Source organism: Cygnus atratus, chromosome 5 (assembly GCF_013377495.2).
Source record: "Cygnus atratus isolate AKBS03 ecotype Queensland, Australia chromosome 5, CAtr_DNAZoo_HiC_assembly, whole genome shotgun sequence".
Taxonomy (NCBI): domain Eukaryota; kingdom Metazoa; phylum Chordata; class Aves; order Anseriformes; family Anatidae; genus Cygnus; species Cygnus atratus.
The window spans coordinates 9,901,957-9,922,602 of NC_066366.1; the positions used below are offsets into that span (position 1 = coordinate 9,901,957).

The 20,646-nt window shown below is 35.9% G+C and overlaps 1 protein-coding gene across 5 annotated transcripts in view; it reads right to left on the reverse strand.

Moving 5' to 3' along the window:
• Positions 1-20,646, reverse strand: part of GAS2 (growth arrest specific 2) — a 99,610-nt gene that overhangs the window by 29,158 nt on the left and 49,806 nt on the right. For all 5 annotated transcript variants that reach the window (XM_035550228.2, XM_035550225.2, XM_035550227.2 and 2 more), the window contains exons 5-7: positions 17,811-17,874; positions 13,159-13,303; positions 9,102-9,209 (exon numbers count right to left, since the gene is read on the reverse strand). In XM_035550228.2, the coding sequence (XP_035406121.1) occupies positions 9,102-9,209; positions 13,159-13,303; positions 17,811-17,874 (317 nt within the window). The remainder of the gene's footprint in view (positions 1-9,101; positions 9,210-13,158; positions 13,304-17,810; positions 17,875-20,646) is intronic.

The following is a 20,646-nucleotide window of genomic DNA, read 5'->3' on the forward strand; positions in this document are numbered from 1 at the left end:
TTGGAAAACTTGTTTTCATATGCATATATAACTCAATAATATTGCTCATTTTTACAAGCCAGTCAGGAAAAAGCACTTCTGGATCTATGTAAAAAAAATATAAAAAAAAAAAGTTGTTTTCAGGAAAGGTGAAATAATGGCACTGGGTACATATTTTAATATCCAAATAATCCATATCCAAATTTAGCTCCAAATTCCACCTTTGCAGAAGTGAGAATTTTTATCCTTTGGCTTCTGTGGGCTGTGACTGACTTCAGTGTTTGTCTACCAGCTTATGTCTGTCTCCTTAAGTTGTCACTTAGTTTTGTAGCATTGGCAATAATTAATAAAGATTTCATAACGATGAAAGGGCAGTAATTATAGTATCTTTAATGTTCCATTGCTAAAAGAGTAAAGCTATTTAGAAAATAACTTCAGTGAGAATTTGTTAATTGATGTACAAAGTATACAAATGGATTTTGAGTCAAAAATGCTACTTCTAGTATCAAGAAAAAAAATATCAAAAACACAGAAAATAAAGTTAGGCTCAAATGTTGGCCATGGTTAAGCACTTCCAGTTTCTCTTGATTTGAACAGGAGCCACAGAAGCATAATTTCGGTCCCTTGTGAACTGGGGTAGCCATTTGCTGCAACTATTTCCATTTCTGGCATAAAAAGAGGTTGCACATTCAAGCAGAGAGAGTAAGACATAAGATTTAGAATCATAGAATATCCCGAGTTGGAAGGGACCCATAAGGATCATCAAGTCCAACTCCTGGCACCGCACAGGTCTGTCCAAAAGTTTAGACCATGTGACTAAGTGCACAGTCCGAACACTTCTTAAATTCAGACAGGCTTGGTGCAGTGACTACTTCACTGGGGAGCCTGTTCCAGTGTGCGACCACCCTCTCTCAGTGAAGAACCTCTTCCTGATGTCCAGCCTAAACTTCCCCTGCCTCAGCCTAACACCATTCCCACGGGTCCTGTCACTGGTGTTTACGGAGAATAGGTCTCCTGCCCCTCTACTCCCACTCGCGAGGAAGTTGTAGACTGCGATGAGGTCCCCCCTCAGCCTCCTCTTCTCCAGGCTGAACAGGCCCAGTGACCTCAGCCGCTCCTCATATGTCTTCCCCTCTAGGCCCTTCACCATCTTCGTTGCCTTTCTCTGGACACTCTCCAACAGTTTAATGTCCTTTTTGTACTGTGGTGCCCAGAACTGCACACAGTACTCGAGGTGAGGCCGCACCAGCACAGAGTAGAGCGGGACAATCACTTCCCTTGACCAACTAGCTATGCCGTGCTTGATGCACCCCAGGATACGGTTGGCCCTCTTGGCTGCCAGGGCACACTGCTGGCTCATATTCATCTTGCTGTCAACCACAACCCCCAGATCCCTCTCTGCAGGGCTGCTCTCCAGCGTCTCGTCGCCCAGTCTGTACGTATAGCCTGGGTTGTCCCATCCCAGGTGCAGGACCCGGCACTTGCTCTTATTAAACTTCATGGGGTTTGTTAAACTTCATGTGGTTAGTCCAGTGTCTGTCAGTTACCCAGGGAGAACTAAGACCTACATTTTAATATGTTAATGTATTTTGATCATAAACTTTATGCTTAGCACAAACAGCTTGAATAGGAAATTTGTCATCATATAAGAACAAATATTGTATATTTATAATCATATAATTATATTTATATTTATAATCAAATTTGCATGCATATGCCCTCAGTCTCTTTCCTTAATTTCCTTTTACTGTAAGCAAGATTTACCACAGTTTTTTGAAATATTAAATTAACTTTATTAAGTTAATTAGTAAATATTAATACTGTTCTAAACTACTAACTGCAAATTACATTTCAAATGAAAATATTAATTTTTAATGACATAAAATCTAAAAATCTGTTCTTAAGGAGAATTGTTCATTCTATGCAAACAGTATTATTACAATTGCATATATAAAATAGACATACTATATTTATCATGAGACTTTCATAGCCTTTGGCTTCTAGATAGGTTAATAAATAATTCAAGGACGTGACTATTATGGGTAAACGAACGGCACCACAAAGGTTTATTCTTGATAAATACTTTTTTTGGCTTTTGAAAAAAGAATCAATTCCTATTGATCCATGCATTTGCAGCTCAAGTTGTTTTAAGTGTTTGAACATAACATCTTCAGACAGAATCTTAGGAAACAGCATCGTTAAAAACAAAAAACTTCCCCCAAAATTTAAACTAAAAGAAAAATGTGAAATGGACAATGTATTTTTAAAAATTTTAGTCCAAGAAACATGTAATATAAAAAGCCATGTAATTCTGTAAATTGATTTACAATCCAGTTAATAAATGTAATAGAAATAGAGAAGTACTGTGTGTTCCTCACCATTAGAAAAAATGCTGTAGTCATCAAACCTAGGTGACATGAATACAGCACTCAGATTCTAAAAACAATATTCACTTTTGAAGAGGGGGAGGTAAAAAAAAAAGAAGAAAAAAAAAAGAAAACCAACACTCAGCATAGCCCCATGGTCATCATAGTCTCTTTAGTGGACATCTCACAACTTCTGCCAAAGCAAAAAAAATAATACATCCATATGGAATACTGGTAGAAAAACTAATTGGTATACAAGCCATATTCTCATTAAAATACAACATTTTATATTTCACTGTGGTGAAGAGCATTTGGACAAATATCATTTTCTACTTTTCTATTGGTCAGAATTAGAAGCAGCATAGAGGACAAATCCATTGAACACAGGGGACAAAATACTGCTGCCCATATGGTAAAAACTACTTGACATGTATCTTGCATGTTGCCACTGAGGTGTGACAGAACTTAACTTTAAACTAAAATTATAAATTTCATAAGGATTTGGCATTTATAAAACACAGTAAATACAAACCGTTTTTAGCAAGCAAGACAGGCTTTACCTACATTTGCAGTAAAATATGTGAACTCTATTTTTTCCAGTAGAATTATTAGCATTTATACTCTGGATACCTGAGTCTGTTCCCATGATCTTGATTTAAAATTCTGACATGGCTCTAGTCCTATCTGATAAGAGATAGAACAATTCAGATTGGACAGGAGCTCAGGAAGTCACGTAGTCTAACCCTCTGCTTAAAGCAGGGTCAGCTATAAGGTCAGATCAGGTAGCTTAGGGCTTTAACTAGTTGGCTTATAGAAAACACCATAGATGGTGACTGCACAACTCCTTTGGTCAACTTGTTTCCTGGCTTGACTATCCTCATGGGGGAAAAGTTTTTACTTAAATCAGAAGAAATTGATTGCAATGCAATAAGCTTTTGTAATCAATAGCATTTCCTGTGTGAGTAAAACTTTGTCATTAAATGAATAATTTAAGCTGCACACAAAGTGATACTGGATGCGACAGGAGGAAAAAACATTCATTTCACACTGATAAGAGAATGGCAAAGTGAAAGAAATAAAAGGCCTTTTAAAATACAATTTAAAATTTTCATGTTATTTCAGGAATGGAAAGGCCAAACCACGTTGTATTAAATATTTAAAAGCCTACGTAACATTTTTGTTAAACCATGGCCAGTACAATTCGATTTAAAACCATCATCCCTACTCAATATATAAAGGCTAGGTGGAAATCCCCATGAAAGCTTCAAGTTCCTTAAGAACATTACCCTAAAGCTAAAGAATACTGCAAGAGATAAAAAATGCACTTTTATGTCTGAATCCTACATGTTAAATGAGAATTTCTAATGAACTGTGCAGAAACTTTGGTTTACTGACACCACATAAGCCTCACTTATTTTCATTTCTCTAAATGGTAGCATAAGTTACGTTACAATATGCTGTAAAAGCATACTGTACACAATAGATACCTTAAAGATTCAGTTAATTTTTTAATTAGCATTGTCTACTACTTGTCTAACGCTATAGTGAAGAATATTAACTCTCACTCAGCTTGTAAATCATTGCAGCATAGTCTTATAAAAGATAGATGTGCTTGCATTGACTGCATTAAATAGTGTTCACATTACAGTAATACAAGATCCCTTTTACTTCAGCAAGGGAAGGCGAAAGGTTTATACAAGAGCATAGAAAACTCGGTGCTAACCTCGTTAAAGAGTAACGCTACAAATAGCTGCATCTCCAGTTCCAATACATCAGGATTACTAGCTTCCAGCTGTGAACACTAACTGCTGTCTCATCATTAATGTAAAATGTATTAACAGCTGTAAAGTTCAAAATGGAATCTTACAAAAAGATTAATCTATGAAGCAGAAGCACAAGAAGTAAATAACTGAACAAAAAGGAAATACTTCCCCCTATTGCTTTCAATATAAACCTATGGATCCCAACCTGTAATTCTTAACAAAGAATTATAAAGAGTTTTTCATGTTGCAAAGTAATATTTGCCTGTAAACTCAGTGGCTGAGTTGATTAGCAGTCTATCTGTGCACTCAGATATGCAGATGGTGATCCAGTACCTTTTATATAAAAGGACAGTTGAGTCAGCAGAACATCTTCCCAAAAAGGGAAGGAAAATAGGAGAGGATTTATGTAATTTGCTCTATTTTTATATACTCAGCATTCTAGGGAGGAAAAAAAAACTGAAACAATGAGATCTATAACACTTCACATATTTATCTAGCTCAGTTACCCAGCTTTATTGAAAGTATTGAGAATTTTCTTATATAATTATTTGGTAACTAATTACTAATTAACAACTGAGAAGGTTGAAAGAATTCAGTGTTCACTTGCAAGAATAAGGATGAAACACAACAAATACTCAGGGAGGCTCAAGCTGTGGCATAGGAACTGGCACATGGTTTAAAAAAAAAAAAAGTCCACCCATCCACTGCGAGAACATCTCCAAACAAAACAGAAAAACAATACAAAACAAAACACAAACAAACAAAACAACTTACACCTGGGTATAAATTAGGGCTGGATTTCAGACGTGACTTTCACAGCATCTCAAGCAGTTAACCTTGAGTTGACAATTAGTATGTTTGTCTAATAGCAGTAGAGGACTCGGATTCAAAGCTCAAAGAAGAGGTGAATGACTGTCACTGTCCTTGAAGTCCAGTGATCCTGATGAAGTCCTGATCCGCCAATGCTTTTGACATCTTAAACACCACTGAAAGTTATCTGATATGGATAAAGCTCTAGGGAAGGAATTACTGTGCTAGAAAGATAAACTGTTGTGAAGATTAGAAGTGAGAGGGCCTTGGCAAAGCAGAAAATCTATTATAATCCTTCAAATAAGCAAGACAAAAGAGCCAAGTGCTGAAGAAATACCCAAACCCAAAAAGCACAGTTAGAGCTATGAATTTGAATTACTTATTTGGTCTGGAAAAGCAGAAGGTGACTGAGTCTTGACAACTGTATAATCCATCTGCTTTCCATTTTTCCATACTTAAGTGGTGTATCATCTCTACCTGGATGTTTTGGAGTCAAGTGTGCTTACATGAGTGCGTTTTCTCACTAAAAATGGGCAGAACACTGCCATGCTGTTTGCAGCCACTGGTGATCTTATATGTATTCACACATATTGATAGTGAGTCCCAGAAGAAAGCTTCTACATCGGTGCTATAGCAGGAAAATAATGCCTTTCATTTACTGGGATTTAGATTCAGATAGAACTAGTATCAAATTAAATGTTTCATTATTATCACAAGAAAATAACTGATACTAATGATTAAAAGAACAAGGTCAAAAAGTAAAAGAGCAATCACAAGTCAGGGAACATGACAGACTTGAAAGTGAGGACCCATTATACCACCTAATCTGACTCCAGTTGCAGAGAAACAGTTTTTCATTCTGCAGAACCCAATGTTTTCAATTTTATTATGGGTGTGGATCAACAGTATACATCTTTGTGAGAGAAGCTTGCTAGTTTGCAGAAATCATACATCTTTATCCTTATACCACAAGATAGCTTGAAATACTTGCCACTGAAAGTCATAGTTAAAAAATAACCTTTTTTTATGACCTGACTGATATTTCTTAATATAAAATTATGTATTCATGTAAATAACTCCTTTGCTGCCTTCTGCAAGAAATAAACAGTTGAAAATCTGTGACTCAGTTTTCCAAGTTAAAAAACATGCCTTTGTGCAATTGAAGTTTTCATGTCTTGTTATTCTTTATTTTTACAAACAGGCTTATTAATTCAATACTACTTTGTAAGATTAAGACTTGTACCCCAAACCACTTCATGGCATAATGGTAGGATCAAAGATTGAACAGACAAATAATTGACTGTGAAGCTTAGATACCATTTCCAAAGAGATGGGTATCAACAGCAATGAATACAAGAACATAGTTACAAAGTACAGAAGTGTCCCATAAAAGGGAAAATGGACCTTTGCAACATAGATACTTAGCATCTTATTTTTGAGAACAATTACAACTTGAGCAAATTTTACACTAGTAGTTGAAACAATTGATGAAAAGCAGGATTTAGGACAAGGTTGGGCAGATAGTCATTTAAGAAATTCTTTCTGTAATTTTAGGCACCTGCAATAAGATGATCACGGTAACTACAACAGTGAGACTCAAGTCTTCATACCAGTAAAGCATATTACTTGGATTTCAGCTGCTAAAACCAAGGAAACCACGAACTTACTGTGGCTGCAGATATGGCAGTTGCTTAAAATGTGCTTGGTGATCAACCATACTAGAAAAAGGTACTTCCATACTACAAAAGCCTGGAATGAAAACCACAGGTTGAAAGTCTCCATGAAAGAAAGAGCGCTTGACTTTTCTCTGGGCTCTGTCAGATCACAGAAACTCTGAACAATCCAGCACTAGAATAAGCCTCTATAGAAACCTGCTCTGTCAAAATCATATTGGTTATAAAGAACACTGCAGTTCTGCCTGAAGCTGACTAGCTGCACCATTCAGAAGTGATCGTGTTCATCAGTTGGTACAGAATGATCTACAGAAGTTAGGAAAAACTGTCTCAGTTCAACTGTAACACTGGATTATAAACAAGTGGTGTCTATCTGTTTGTGTCACACTCTATACAGAACACAGAATGTAGGAGGTAGGAGGAACTATCTCAGCAGCACCAGAACAAGGTGCCAAATATCAACAAAATTAGAAGTCAGCTATGCATCTCTAACGTGTTTTCTCATAAGGAAATGTCCAAAGGATTCCAAAGAGATACTAATAAATCTACTCATGTACACAATAAAAATACATAGAATGAAGAGTCAAAACTTACTGCGATCCAGTGCAGCGTTCCAAAGAGAGATCCAAACTAACCAAAACCCAGGACAAATGGGTCCTTCCAAAATCTACTAATATAAGCTTGTTCCCACTGAACTTCCTGGCAAGTTTCCACTGATATCAATGTTATAGGAATGATCCTTAATACTGTATTTCAATGTCTAATCTATATTACTGTTATTTTTTGGCACAATTCTACTTTGGAATGTGGTAGCGTGATATGAAAAGGGTGTTTTGTTTGCAAACTTGGAACAAAATCTGAGTTGGACTAGATTACACAATGAAGAAGCCAGCGAAAGGGAATTTGACGCTCACCATTCTGGCAGAAAAAAAAAAATGAGTTTATCAAAACTAGAAGATTTAAAATACTTTGATATTGTTATTTGAAATGAAAATTGAAAGGGAGAAAACAGAGGTGTTAAACTCTTCCAGATTACAGATTAGTTTGTTAATGAAACTACCTTCTTCAAAGTCATGTAAAGCCAGTACCCTAAAATACTGCAGAATTAAAAAGAAGTCTCAGTGGCTATGAAACAGAAAAGCTATTAATCCTTTATGCTAGCATGTTAAATCTCAAACTATCTGTGACAAATCCTGTATTTCTTCTTCATTCTTAGCTATTACTGAATTAAATGGGAGTTTCCATTTTCAGCACAGTATTTAAACATGTTCTCAACTTTATACACATGGGACAACCTAAACCCTTATCTAATTTTGACTTCAATGTAAATTAAGCATACATTTATGACATAGCAAGCACTCTGGTGTTTTGTTGAATTGGGAACTTGACTTCTACAGATGGGAAAGAGTCCTTCTGACTTTTGTTCTCAGAAGTACTAAATCCTCAGTTTTATCAGGTTGTAGTTTCACGTCTTTAGCAAAATAGGGATAACAGTTCTTTGACAGCAAGAGGTATTATTTGAACCAGTCTTTACCAAGGACAGCACGTGTGAACAGAAAGATGGAAAGAAGCATAATATGAATCGGATTCTTTCCTCACTATCACAAAATCATATGATGAGTATTTTCACATTATTAGCGTGAGCATGCATACAGAAGATAAAGAGGATCAAAATTAAGTTTGACTAACATATTTGTGCTAAATTCAGCCAAACATTAATGCTAGGAAATATTTACATTTACAATTACATTCTGGGATTGGAGTTAATATACTACATATGAAGTCTGAAATACAACACTGGGTTTGGAAATACCTGCTCATCACATGAAGTAATATGGACATTAATGTTTTGCTCCCCCTACTTTAGCAATGTCTTAGTTGTGACTTGTTAATTCAAGGATCATGAAGTCTTTGATCCTTTTCTGGACCCATCAAATACTATCAGTCAATACAAAGTGGGGGAAAGGCTGTGATGATGAAGTAGGTGTTCTTTCAGACAGAAGTGGGAGGAAGTCATCTTCTCTGTAAGACTTCTGGTTGCCATTGATCAAAGACAGAGCAAATTCAATGACCTAGAATTAGAAGGACCTACCAAATGCTAATAATTCCATGAGTCAGTTAACCCACTGTATTTCTTTATTCAGTATCATAAAACTGAGTTGATGTTGGTTAAAAAGAAAATATTTCCAAAGGGGAAGGTAGAAGTTGCTTGTTTCACAGAATCGTCTAGGTTGGAAGAGACCTCCAAGATCATCTAGTCCAACCTCTGTCCTAACACTAACAAGACCTCCACTAAACCATATCACTAAGGACTACATCTAAACGTCTTTTAAAGACCTCCAGGGATGGCGACTCAACCACTTCCCTGGGCAGTCCATTCCAATGCCTAACAACCCTTTCAGTAAAGAAGTTCTTCCTAATATCCAACCTAAACCTCCCCTGGCGCAACTTTAGCCCATAAGAAGACACTATAACTTGCTATAAAATAAAAAAAGAAATAAAACTTTTACCCTAATGAAGAGGATCTTTTCTCCAACTCTGTATCTTCCTTGTGAAAGGCGCTCCACACAGAATTTATTAGGGCATTTACAAGGTGGATCTTCAGAAATGTGTTTAACCTGATAAAAAAAAAAAAAAAAGTTATTAACAAAACCTGTTTAAAATAGCATCTGTGGCAAAACATTCAAGAGGACATTTACCATGACATGATAGCATTAATCTAAGTCTTCATTGCTGGTATTTTCCTCATTTTTCTTCATTTCGTTTTCACCTTTTCTTTTTTTTTTTTTCTTTTTTTAATAGTTTGGTCTTGATTTTATTTATTTGTTTTTGAGAAATACTATTTCACGTACCACTTCTTTAAAGGGAGCATTGTAAACCCTTCACTCAGATCTAAATTCTATTGAAGTTATTGAGAATTTCACATGAATTATGAATGAAAAAATCCTGAATGAGAATTCAGGATTAGGCTCTTCTTGCACTGATGTGAATGCCACTGTAATATTGTTTAAAAGATTCAGAACCTAAAAAGGGTTGCTTACTTCTTTGGAAACTGAGGAAAAATATCTGTGAATACTTCCCTGTCTTTTCAGATCACTCACTGACCAAAAAGATCTAGAGTAACTTCTGAATACACTCAGCCTTAGGATGGCTATAGAAAGCGCTGCATAGATTCCTGTGCACATTTAGATTGCGCGTGTATGTCTTTCAGGAGCTGCACCAAATTTAGCCAGACTCAAGAATCAGGAATCAGTCGCACGTTAGCCTTGAAATATAAGCTATGTGAAATCAATTAAATAAAATGTTAACATTATATATACACATGCATGCACGGTTCCTTATCAGCCTTATATATTAAAACAGATCTTGAATGTTGATTTTTAAAATTATTTCCATAATCCCAGACTGTGGTGCTTCCAATGTCAAGGAGGATTTTACAGCTGTGAAGGGGTAAAAATAGAGACAAGTGTCATAGTTCAACATAAAATTTGTAGTGTTTATTTGAAGTCTACAAACACTTCGACAATTTGAGTTTAGCATCAAAATTTTGTAGATACATACTCAGTATTTTATGGTGAATCAGCTCAACTGTCAAAGTACTAGTACAGTTGACAGACAAAACAAAGGTGTCATAATAATGCATTTTGCCTTCTAAATAAATACAATAAATATAGAAGCATTTTGGCTTCTGGATAAAAGTTATCCGATACTTCCACTTTGCACTTTCAAATAGTGCACTTGTACCTTAATTAAAGGTGAGCAGAGAATATTCTGACATAGTCATGCCAAGATGCTCTTCAATATTGCTAACTACCCTTTGATGATCGCCAAGTTAGGGCATTATTGCAATCAAGGGTAATTTTAAGGGGCCTCAAAGCTGCTCTACTTCATCAATGCCAAACATGACTACATAGCCCCAGCAATAAGAGCTGAGAAAAGACAGATGAAAACAACCTTCCTGCTTTTTGTCAGCTACATCTGCTTGACTTCAGCCTCTTGTGAAAATGTGGCCCTGCATATGCTACCAGAAACATTAATATTTAGTGAAAGTTTATTTTGCACTCTTCAATGATCTGAAAGTAGCACAGTCATCAATGCTAAAAGAGATGCGGTTGAGAAACTTATTTGGCATTCCAATTGTACACAGGAACATCATTTTCATACACTGCAGTTTTCTTTGATGGAAGCTGACCTAGTATGTGGGTGTCAAACAATGCAAAATGCTGAAGGAACTTCCTAGAGGTTTTCTCCACGTCAAATAATACTACAAAGACCTTTTGAAATCCAGATTGTCTATCAAGGCCTTGTAAAAGCAGTCTGAAGACTGGGAAATAATCTGCTCAGAACAGCTAAGAAATGAACATCTTAAACTTTTTTAAGAAAAAAAAAAAAACGGGTAAAGCTATGGCAATATAAGAGGTATTTTGGTTATCTTGAATAAATTAAAAAAATACTTGTGAAGTAAAACCAAAGTTTTTCAAATATGCTTTTAAGAGAAAGTCATAGAATGTTAAACAAACTGGAAAGAAATTAAACATTAACCAAAATTATTCTTTCTATACTGGACCGGTGAACAAAAATGCTTTTGAAACCAGCCCTCATTACCAACATGAAGGCCATCTAATTATGTCTGAAGTTCTTCAGTCTTGTTATCTCAATAACTTCATTACCTTGCAGAATAGTTTTACTAAGTACTTTTTTGTTTGTTTGTTTGCCTTTAAAAATAGGGCATTATATTTTTGTGAAAAATATTGCATTTAAAAATTTCACTTAGGAAAGGGATTCTGTGTATTTGACACAAAAAGTGTTCCTTAACTATTAGATGTTTTGTCCTCAGTTTCAATGTACAATCACTGCATTATTTTAAGACCAGTTATTCCAGTGATTCTTATGAACAAATGCTGAGTGTTAGCCTCCATTTTCTAGAGAATCAAATTATTTAGATGGTCAGCTGCGATAGGAATAATATCAGTGAAGCAAGGATCCAATGACTTAAATCCAGGGTAGGTTTCTGAGGGTGCAAAAGGTGCATTCCTATATCTCTTGAAATGTAGTAGCGTCCTCTAAACACTATCCCTATCCTTTTGACAACGGCCCTCTGAATGCTGCTTGATAATCAGGGATTCCTGACATAATATCCTATCACAGTTATCACCTCTGAGGATGGTCTTGAAATTTCCATCTGAAAATGGGTAAGGTGAAATATGCCTTAATTACTACATCTACCAGGGATAATCTATGCAAGCAAAAATACAGCATAGTTGGACCTAACAGGTTCAAGGCTGTTTTGACCTGTGTAAGCAAAATAGAGCCCTATTAGAGCTGTGAAGAATGAAAGCCAACAGATTTATACCAGTAAAACAGCAGATAATGAGACCTTCGTTGCTGATCCTCCTATTGAGGCTTCCATTACCTTACAATCCCAAAGGATACAGCAGTATTATTGAGTGGAATTTGGAAATCAAATAAGGAAGCAGAGGGAAGAATTATATCCTATTTTATTTTGTGTCTGGACTCTACAAGCACTGCTGCTATTTTATGGTGCAAGTGTCTGGGGCAGTGAGGGTCAAGAATCTAGCTGGAGGAATTCCATTATGTTTCTATCCCTACTGCTTTCTAAATTAAAGGAGGTGGTTGGAGACAACCTTCATACTCTCTCTTCTGTTCCTACAAGATATGCAGTCACCACACTCCTACGCATAATTGTTCTTTCTCAATTCTGTTGAAATATACATGAGTGCTTTTGCAAAGTTGTGGAAGAAATACAAAAAAAAAAAAGTTTAATTATTTGCACTAAATAGTACAAAGTATTTCAATAAAATGAACAAACATCATATTCCATCTGCTCCTTCTAACAAAAAAGTGGCACATGGATTTTTCAAGAAGTGCTTTTTAACTCCCAGGTGGCACATCTACCTTGTAATATAACAGTTACTATAGTAACAGCTTCTTTTTATAGAATATATTTGTACTTTTCAAGTTTAACCTCTTCCTGCTCTCAAAATGTGTCCTTTTCATCTGATTCCAGTAGTTTCAAATGAACCCCTCTAGAGACTGCAACAGAGATATGAACACTACAGTATAATGCAGAGTTTAATAAAATTCAAAGCAAGATGCTTTCTAACAATGAAGAAAAAATCTTCCCCCACCACCACCATGTGAGAAACATGCAGAACAGCAGAATAAAAATTAGGCTGAGATAACTTCAAAGCGTTTGTTAACTGTCTGTACAAGTCAGTATGGGCCAAATCTCATAGTCCTGACTCAGTCCTTTCTCAGACAAAACATCAAGTGGGAGTTGATGAATAAGAAGTGAACAGAAAAACACAGAATAATAAGAAGGGAACTTGGCCTTAAACACTAAGCTAGGCTAAACTGCATATCTCCTACACAATGCTACATTTTTTCCAAACTTCTGGCAGAAATAATTGCGGTCAAAAATAAATTAACTCTATCAGTCTGCAGATCTCTAAAGTACAGTGAGATGTAAAAATGAAGCTTCTGTGTGTTTTGCAAGTAAGTGCATACAAGAATGGACCAGATGGGAAGCTTTTCCCCACAACTTACAGCATCATCCAACAGCTTCCCTGTGCTCTTTTTCCCTGGAGACTTTGTTGGTGAGGGTGAAGGAGATGGGAGGGGTGCTGAAAGCGTTTCCTCTTGTTCGATCTCTTTTTCCAACTTTATTAATCCAGGAGGCTCCACCCCAAACCTTTTAGAAACACACAAACAAATTACTTGTCCTTATGTATTTAATGTTTTACAACAAAATGGTGGAGAGTATTTATACTTCCTATATCGCACTACTGTGCAATAATAGATTGCTACATACTTTAGTAAACAAGTACAAAATATATCAATCATTGATGCCATCATTCCAAATCAATACAAAGAATGAAATTAAGCTATATCTTTCAGTTAATTAAATGTACAGCCAGTGTAGTTCTTCAGCTTCTCTGTCTGATAACGTATGATAGTGACTGAGTAATTTATGAATGACAGTAGGCCTTAAAAATTGCTCTACTGTGTAGGACTGGTTCAAGTTCAGCACATTAGCAGTTTTTGTTGCTGTTGCTTGGGGGGGGAGGAGGGAAGGGTCTGTGTTTTGTTTTTTTTTTTTTTTTTCTTCTTCAAATCACTTGACATCTTTGATTTTCTGTTAGCATTTTTCATAGAACTCCAGCTGAAAAGGAATTAAAGATTATCCTGGGTTCTAGTATTGCACTGAATTTACAGGCATATAAATGGACACACAGCCAGTATTTTCCAGAATCAGCTAGTGCTTTTCTTTTAACCTATTTTTCACAGCCAATCTTCAGACCTCTGCTTACAGTGGCAAAATACTTGCAGCTCCAACCAAAACAAATACAAGCAGCTTTGGCATGGAGCATCTCAAGCACAGAACTTGGAGAGCAAAGCTCTTTAAAACAATGCCTGCTTTTGAAAGTTTTATGGCAAATGATTAAGTCAGTATCTCACAGCAAGCAACAGAACTTGGACAGATGTCAGGAGTCCAAAGGCCCATCCTATTTTCCTAATCACTGATAATTCCCCTCTGCTTTTTTCTTTGCCAACACTGAAGAACAACAAGAAAAACAAGGAAAAAAAAAGATTTCCTTTTTTGGAGTAGGGCTTCAACTTGATAAAGTTATCATGCCATGTAGATTTCTCATAGCAAGCAAACTACTTGCATAAATGAAACCGTATTTTCTTCTGTAGAGAAGTCCGTAGACCAGATGCAGAACTATGCTGACTTATCTAGGTAAAGATCTGGACACTGAAATATTGAGTGGAAACAAACACATTATTACCATTTAATCTAAATACTCCACAATAATGTTAAATACAGAGGAAGGGCATAAACACATATACTGTCTCTTTTTTTTTTAAATAAATTTTAATTTAATCACACTACTGCCTAGTAAATTAATATAAAGAAATCTAAGAACCAAATCTGTGCTTGTATTGGCTTATAACTGGTGCAGTTTGCCTAATGAAAAGTCAGCCAACATTGAAGCAAGCACTTATATACAATCCATTTACTTCCTGTCTGTCTGCAGATGCCGACAGGCTGTAAATCATTAAATTCCCGCTGGGCCCTAAGCCTACACCTGCATGCAACCTTACTCATCAAATAAAACTCTTCCACTCTTCTAAGCAATGCTGCTTCTTAACTTCTGCTGCTTTCCATGATCTCCAATTTTTTATCATTGCAACAGACTTTTAAAGTTCCCCGTGCTTGTTGTGTTCTAAATTCCTCTGGTGCTGAGTTGAAAAACAAACAAACAAACAAAAAAACAAAAATACATGCATTTTTTTTTCCACACGTGGAATCAACCTGTATTGATACTGAATGGATCAACCTGCTGGGAAGCTGAAATGGTAAAAACACATCTTTCTGAGAGGGCTCTGTCATGCAGTAGAGGTGCAAATTCTGTTCTGGAAGGTATGCTGAGAATTTCCTTTTCTGCTCTTTTCTAGCCTGCTTTCTCATAACGACAAATGAAGCAGCGTTGGACTGTAACATGATCTCCAACAGACTTCTTAGAGGTCCACTTCCCATTTTTACCAAGGAAAAATTGAATACAATACCAGAAATCTTAAAATTGCTCAACAGTAATTTCAAGAGATCTATGGGGGTTGTCTAGCCCCCCGAGTTTAATAGTTACATAAGAACTTCATTCCTTTTGCTGCATTTCCAGTCAGAATTTCTCTTGCTGCCTCTCATCATTTCAGAGCATAGCCCTAAAGGAGTTGGCTTTACCAGACACCTCCATCACACCCCCATTGGGTAGTACAAGACAGCAACTGCATCCACCAAGTCTTCTTCTACAGTCTGAAGAAATCCATGTCCATCAGCCTTTCCTCACACAGAACATGTTCCAACTAACAAGCACTTCGCTCAAGCTGCTTGTTTTGCTCTTACTAATGCAGCCCAACACACATTTGTCATCTTCATTGCCACACGGGTATCCTGATGACTCCGGGCCACTTCTTGTCAGTCTCTCAGGCCGTTTCTTGCATTGCTGCTGCTGAGATGGTCTGTTCCTAACCTGTACATAAGCATTCTACTCCTGGTGCATGCTTTTGCACTTGCCTTTTTTTTTTTTTCCCAACTCCAGAATTTTTCTGTCATTCTATTTTTTCAACATGTCAAGGTCCCTCTGGACAACTTTGCTCTCCAGTGTGCAGACTTGTTCCCACAATATCCTGTTCATCTATTAATGTGCTGAGGCTGCCTTCCATCACACCATCTAGACCATTAATGAAAACGTTCAAGCAATTGTGTCACCAGTATAAATCGCTGATAAATGCCATTAGTAACCAGTGGGGCTGACACTCTGAGCTAAGCAGTCACTACAGTTTTCCACTTGCCTTGTAGTCCATCCGTCTAGTTCATCTCTCTCTAATTTGGTTAAAAGGACACAATGAGAGATGTGTTGTTAAAGTTGTTAAAATGCTGTTAAAGCATAGGTAAATTAGCAACCGTCTACCCTCATCCACAGAGAACCTGTTGAATGACTTCAAGTTGAGCAAAACAGAGCTCAATTCTGTCTCTACCTTGAATGATGCCCATTCTCTTTCATTTGTGCATCAAACCCAAGAAGACCCTGAAGACTAACGGTAATCTAGCTGGACATTAGTGTGCTCGAAGCTGACTCCTTGTGACGAATAGGCCGCTTTGAACATATCTTTGTGCTTTTAGAACAGAGAAAGAAGAGGAAAGTAAAAAGTTATTCAGTGTCTCATTCTTCTCATTATGTAGAAGCACACAGAGGCACCTTTTCAAAAATCCCTGTGATAACTCTTCGGGAAAGGAGACCCCAAAAGACTGTTAAAAGACCTAGTTTGCTTTACAAAGCAAGCATACAACTGGCCTCATTCCCATTTAAAGCAGCACAACGTTTTCTTTCCTATACTTAGTGGAGGGAACTGTCCATTTTCTTTTTCGATAGTAGTTTTAGTTTACCACAGATCAATCAAAATTGCCATCAAATAAGTACTTCTCCTTTATATCAACCTATCAACCATCAATTATATTCCCCTTGAAGAGTTTTTGTGCCCTTCATAAACTTAAGAGATTATAAATATTTTTACTTGCTTTCAAGGAAGAAATATTGGAGCAGAAACAAGTATAGAGACATATGTTATTTGACCTCTAAGCTGTAAATAAAAAGTGAATACAGTAACATAAATATAATCTGTAAAACATAATAATGATGTATAATAATTCCTGCCATGTAGAAGTCAGGTTGTTTTCTTACCACCATTGCTATGCCAACTTCCACTGGCAACAAAGGCTTTTTTGAAACTTCACCAAGAGACAAGTTGAGTTAAGCAGCTTCCCAAGTGAGTTGCATTCATAAAATACGAATGCCTATAATAAAATTTTGCCATGAAAATACTAGTTCTTTTACTAGGAATAAGTGGAGGCCTCCTTCATACTGATTGTAAACACACACAAAAAAAGGCATTTTACTGAAATTAATGAAACTATTTAAATAAGGCAATCCACTGCAATAGACAGGGCTTCGTATAATTGCCGTTACATGTATGACTGGGCAGCACTACTGCTGTTCAGATATTTTGTTGAAAATCTTATGCACTGCTCTGGTTATTTCTGCATCTGCAAAAACAGAAAAATTGCATTCTAATTACCGTCATTTTGATTGTCTAGAAAAAGTCACTGGTGTCTTGCAGGCAAAAATAATGCTAAAGGGTATTGAGGGTCCCGCCTGACTAGGAGCATCTGACAGAGATGGAACGCAGACTGTTAATTCTTGTCTTGATTCTGTTGGTGAGAATCAGAGCTAAGTTTATTTAAATAAATGAGGTAAGAGTCAGTGTCGTTTAGATCAGATTTAAGATATTTGAAGACTGATTTATTATCAGCAAAGCTAATGAAATCTCAATTGTTTATAGACAGACATGACTATTAGAAAAAGAAACAGATCAAAGTTTTATTTAGAAATAATTCTCAACCGTTTCCCCTCCTAATATAAGGACAGCCAAGAAATACGCTCACTGAGGTGAAGGTATAGATATTTTATTGTATGTGTTTATAACTGCCTAAAAGATATTCCTGAGTGACATCAGGTTCTCCTTGAACCTAATGAGCATAAAAGTTAGCTTGGGATGTGCTGATTTAGTAAGTCTCTCAATAGTCAGTGCTGTCAAGAATGTAAATATTTCTTCATTCTTTAAATATTTCCACCTACCTTGCTGCAATCCTTCCAAGTTCCAGCAAACAAAGGCACACTTCTCTTGGCTGCTTGTGGAGAACTGGAAAAGAAAAATGAAGATGGAAAACATATAAATAAGAGCTATTTTAGAGATCTTTGTGATGAACAGAACTGAATCATCAACATCTATAACTCTCAATGCAGATAAAACTTGCTTTTTTCTTTAGCTAACTGGAATTTTACTTACTGGAACAAAAAGGATGGGATCAAGGACTGTTTCTCAGAGTGCAGATGATTTAGGAAGTTCCCATTTAGTTATCATTTAATTCTTTTGAACATAAAATTCTAAATCATTGGAAAATTATTTGGTAACCTACAATCAGTTTGTAAAATCCTAAAAATAATAAAGAGCTCTGGCAGAACACTAAGAGTAGAAGAAGATCAAAAATAAATGAGCAACATTTAAATGAAGTTTGTTTGTTGTTTTCTTTAACCCTATAAACTAAAAGAATTCATATCCTTTACATCACTGTTTTTCTTAGCCAACTTAAATCAGAAAAACTACAAGACTTCATTAATATACCTCACTGTTAGTTTGGTCCTGAATTTCTCATACATTTCTTCTCAAAGGAAATAAAAATGTGAGTAATTTAGGAATTAAGCTCATCATAAGAAAACTGAACCAAAAACTTGCTTCCTGTAATATATATATACACACACACGTGCAAATATGCAAGTTTTTATGCTTGAATTCCTCATGACCTGCAATTTTTAAGCTTCAGAAGAAGCTGTAACACACTATGAATCTATGTACTTCTCATTCAGAAATATCACCATTATCTGAGAAGATTCTCTCTCTTTTTTTTTTTTTTAAACCTCAGATAGGTTGTTTTGCTGAGAAGTCCAGTAAAATATATAAACAAAAAACAAAATCAGGATATAAGGAAAGCCCATGACTCCTTGGAGAATCAACTCCCACAAAATCCTCAAAGAAATACAAGAAAAGAGAAGAAAAACAAAACAAAATAAACAAACAAAAAAAACAACAACAACAAAAACAAACAAAAAACCCAGATGAACCATGAGAATTATGAGTACGTTGTCATCATTTCTCCAGTAGTACCTCTTGCAGCATTACCCTCACATTTTGGATAAACTTCAGCTTTTAGAAATTCCCATGCTAACTGAAAGATATGTACCTTATACTTCCAATTGAACTGACACCAAAAAAATAATTGTGTGAATATCTGTACCAATCAGAAGGAAAAAAAAAGAAAAGGGCAACAAAGTTTATGTGTTTTCAATGAGTTCAAGCTGAGACATCTGTGGTATAAATGTTTTGGTTGTCTAATGACTCACCTAACTGAAATGCATGAGGAAAAAAATAATATATATATATATATGTACACACACACATATACACCTGAAAAACATATTTCAATGTCTAGTTAAAACTCAAAGTCGTTGCTTTGTCCTATAACGTATGCATGAGACCCGGACTTGGAATCCAGAGTTAAACACCTCTAAATAACTAATGCCTACTGGGGCCAATCTTCAATTTCTGCAACTTCAACTTCTCGCTCCACTGACTTGAATAAATCTGTGGTAAATTACATGAATTGAATGCTCGCCCTTAAGTCTTTTACTAGCGTATATGTAGCAATTCAAGATGTATGCATTCTTCCCCTCTAATCTCATCCAAATATATTTCCAGAAGTAAAACTGCAGAGCATGAAAACTAAAATGGCAATATACTAGGAAAAGTATTTTTATCCTTCAGACATCTGTTATTAAGAATATAAAAGACGCAGACTTGGACATCCAGCTATTCTCAATATTCTTCCTTGCCACAACACAGTAATTTTATGAAATATTTAACCTTCACTAGCAATCAATATTTTTCAAGTGTTATATTCATGGCTCTCAAAAGATATTCTGCTGCTTTCATTCTAAAAGCAGTTAGGACTACTCCAAAATAAAACTTGATTTTAAAGAACTAAGACATCTCAGACTACGAGTAGAATAAACCATTTTTGGAATAGTCAAAGGGAGTTTCTGAATTGCAATTCACACATATACACATCTGAATAACTTTTGGAAGGGAGAAGGAAAAGAGTGCCTCAAGTAATATTACTTCCAAAAGGATTCATAGATATTACTCAACAAAGACTTGAATAAGAAAAGTATAATATTTTTATGTCAATGCTTAAAGCTCTTCTACCCAAACGAAACCCAAAGTTCTTTCACAAATCTGACTCAAAATAGTCTAGACACATTTCATGCATTTCACACTGAGCAATGTGAAACAGTGAAATCATTGTTAGAGGATGAAAAGCTGTGCAGGCAATAACCAAGCATAAAAACAAACATCTGGTCACGCGATAAGAACAGGGTGACACAGTGCTTCTCACAAGGCAATGTTAGCATTCCTGAGGACTATACCAGCATATGTATTTGAGTACTTGAGAGACAAACAAGTGTTTCTTTGTATACTGCAATACACACTGGAAATAATTTAAGATTCTCAAAACAAAATTTTTGGTATTTTCCAAAAGCACAGCTGTATAATGGGCTACCACCTCACTAGTGAATGTTCAGGAGTTAGAGCGAATGCCACAGATATAAAAGACTGCATTTCTATACCTATCCTGGTCGTGATGTTCAGTAACTTTGACAAAGCAAACAAGACGACTGCCTTTTGGAACAAGTAGCACTTCCAAGTGTCTCAATTTCTGAGTATACTCATCTTGAGTATAACTCACGTCTTGAGCTATTCCACAGTAACTGAAAACTTGATATTTAAAGTCACTTTCTAAAGGCTGCCTCCTCAGCTTTATGTGGAAAAAGCTACCTTTACATTTTTTTTCCATCT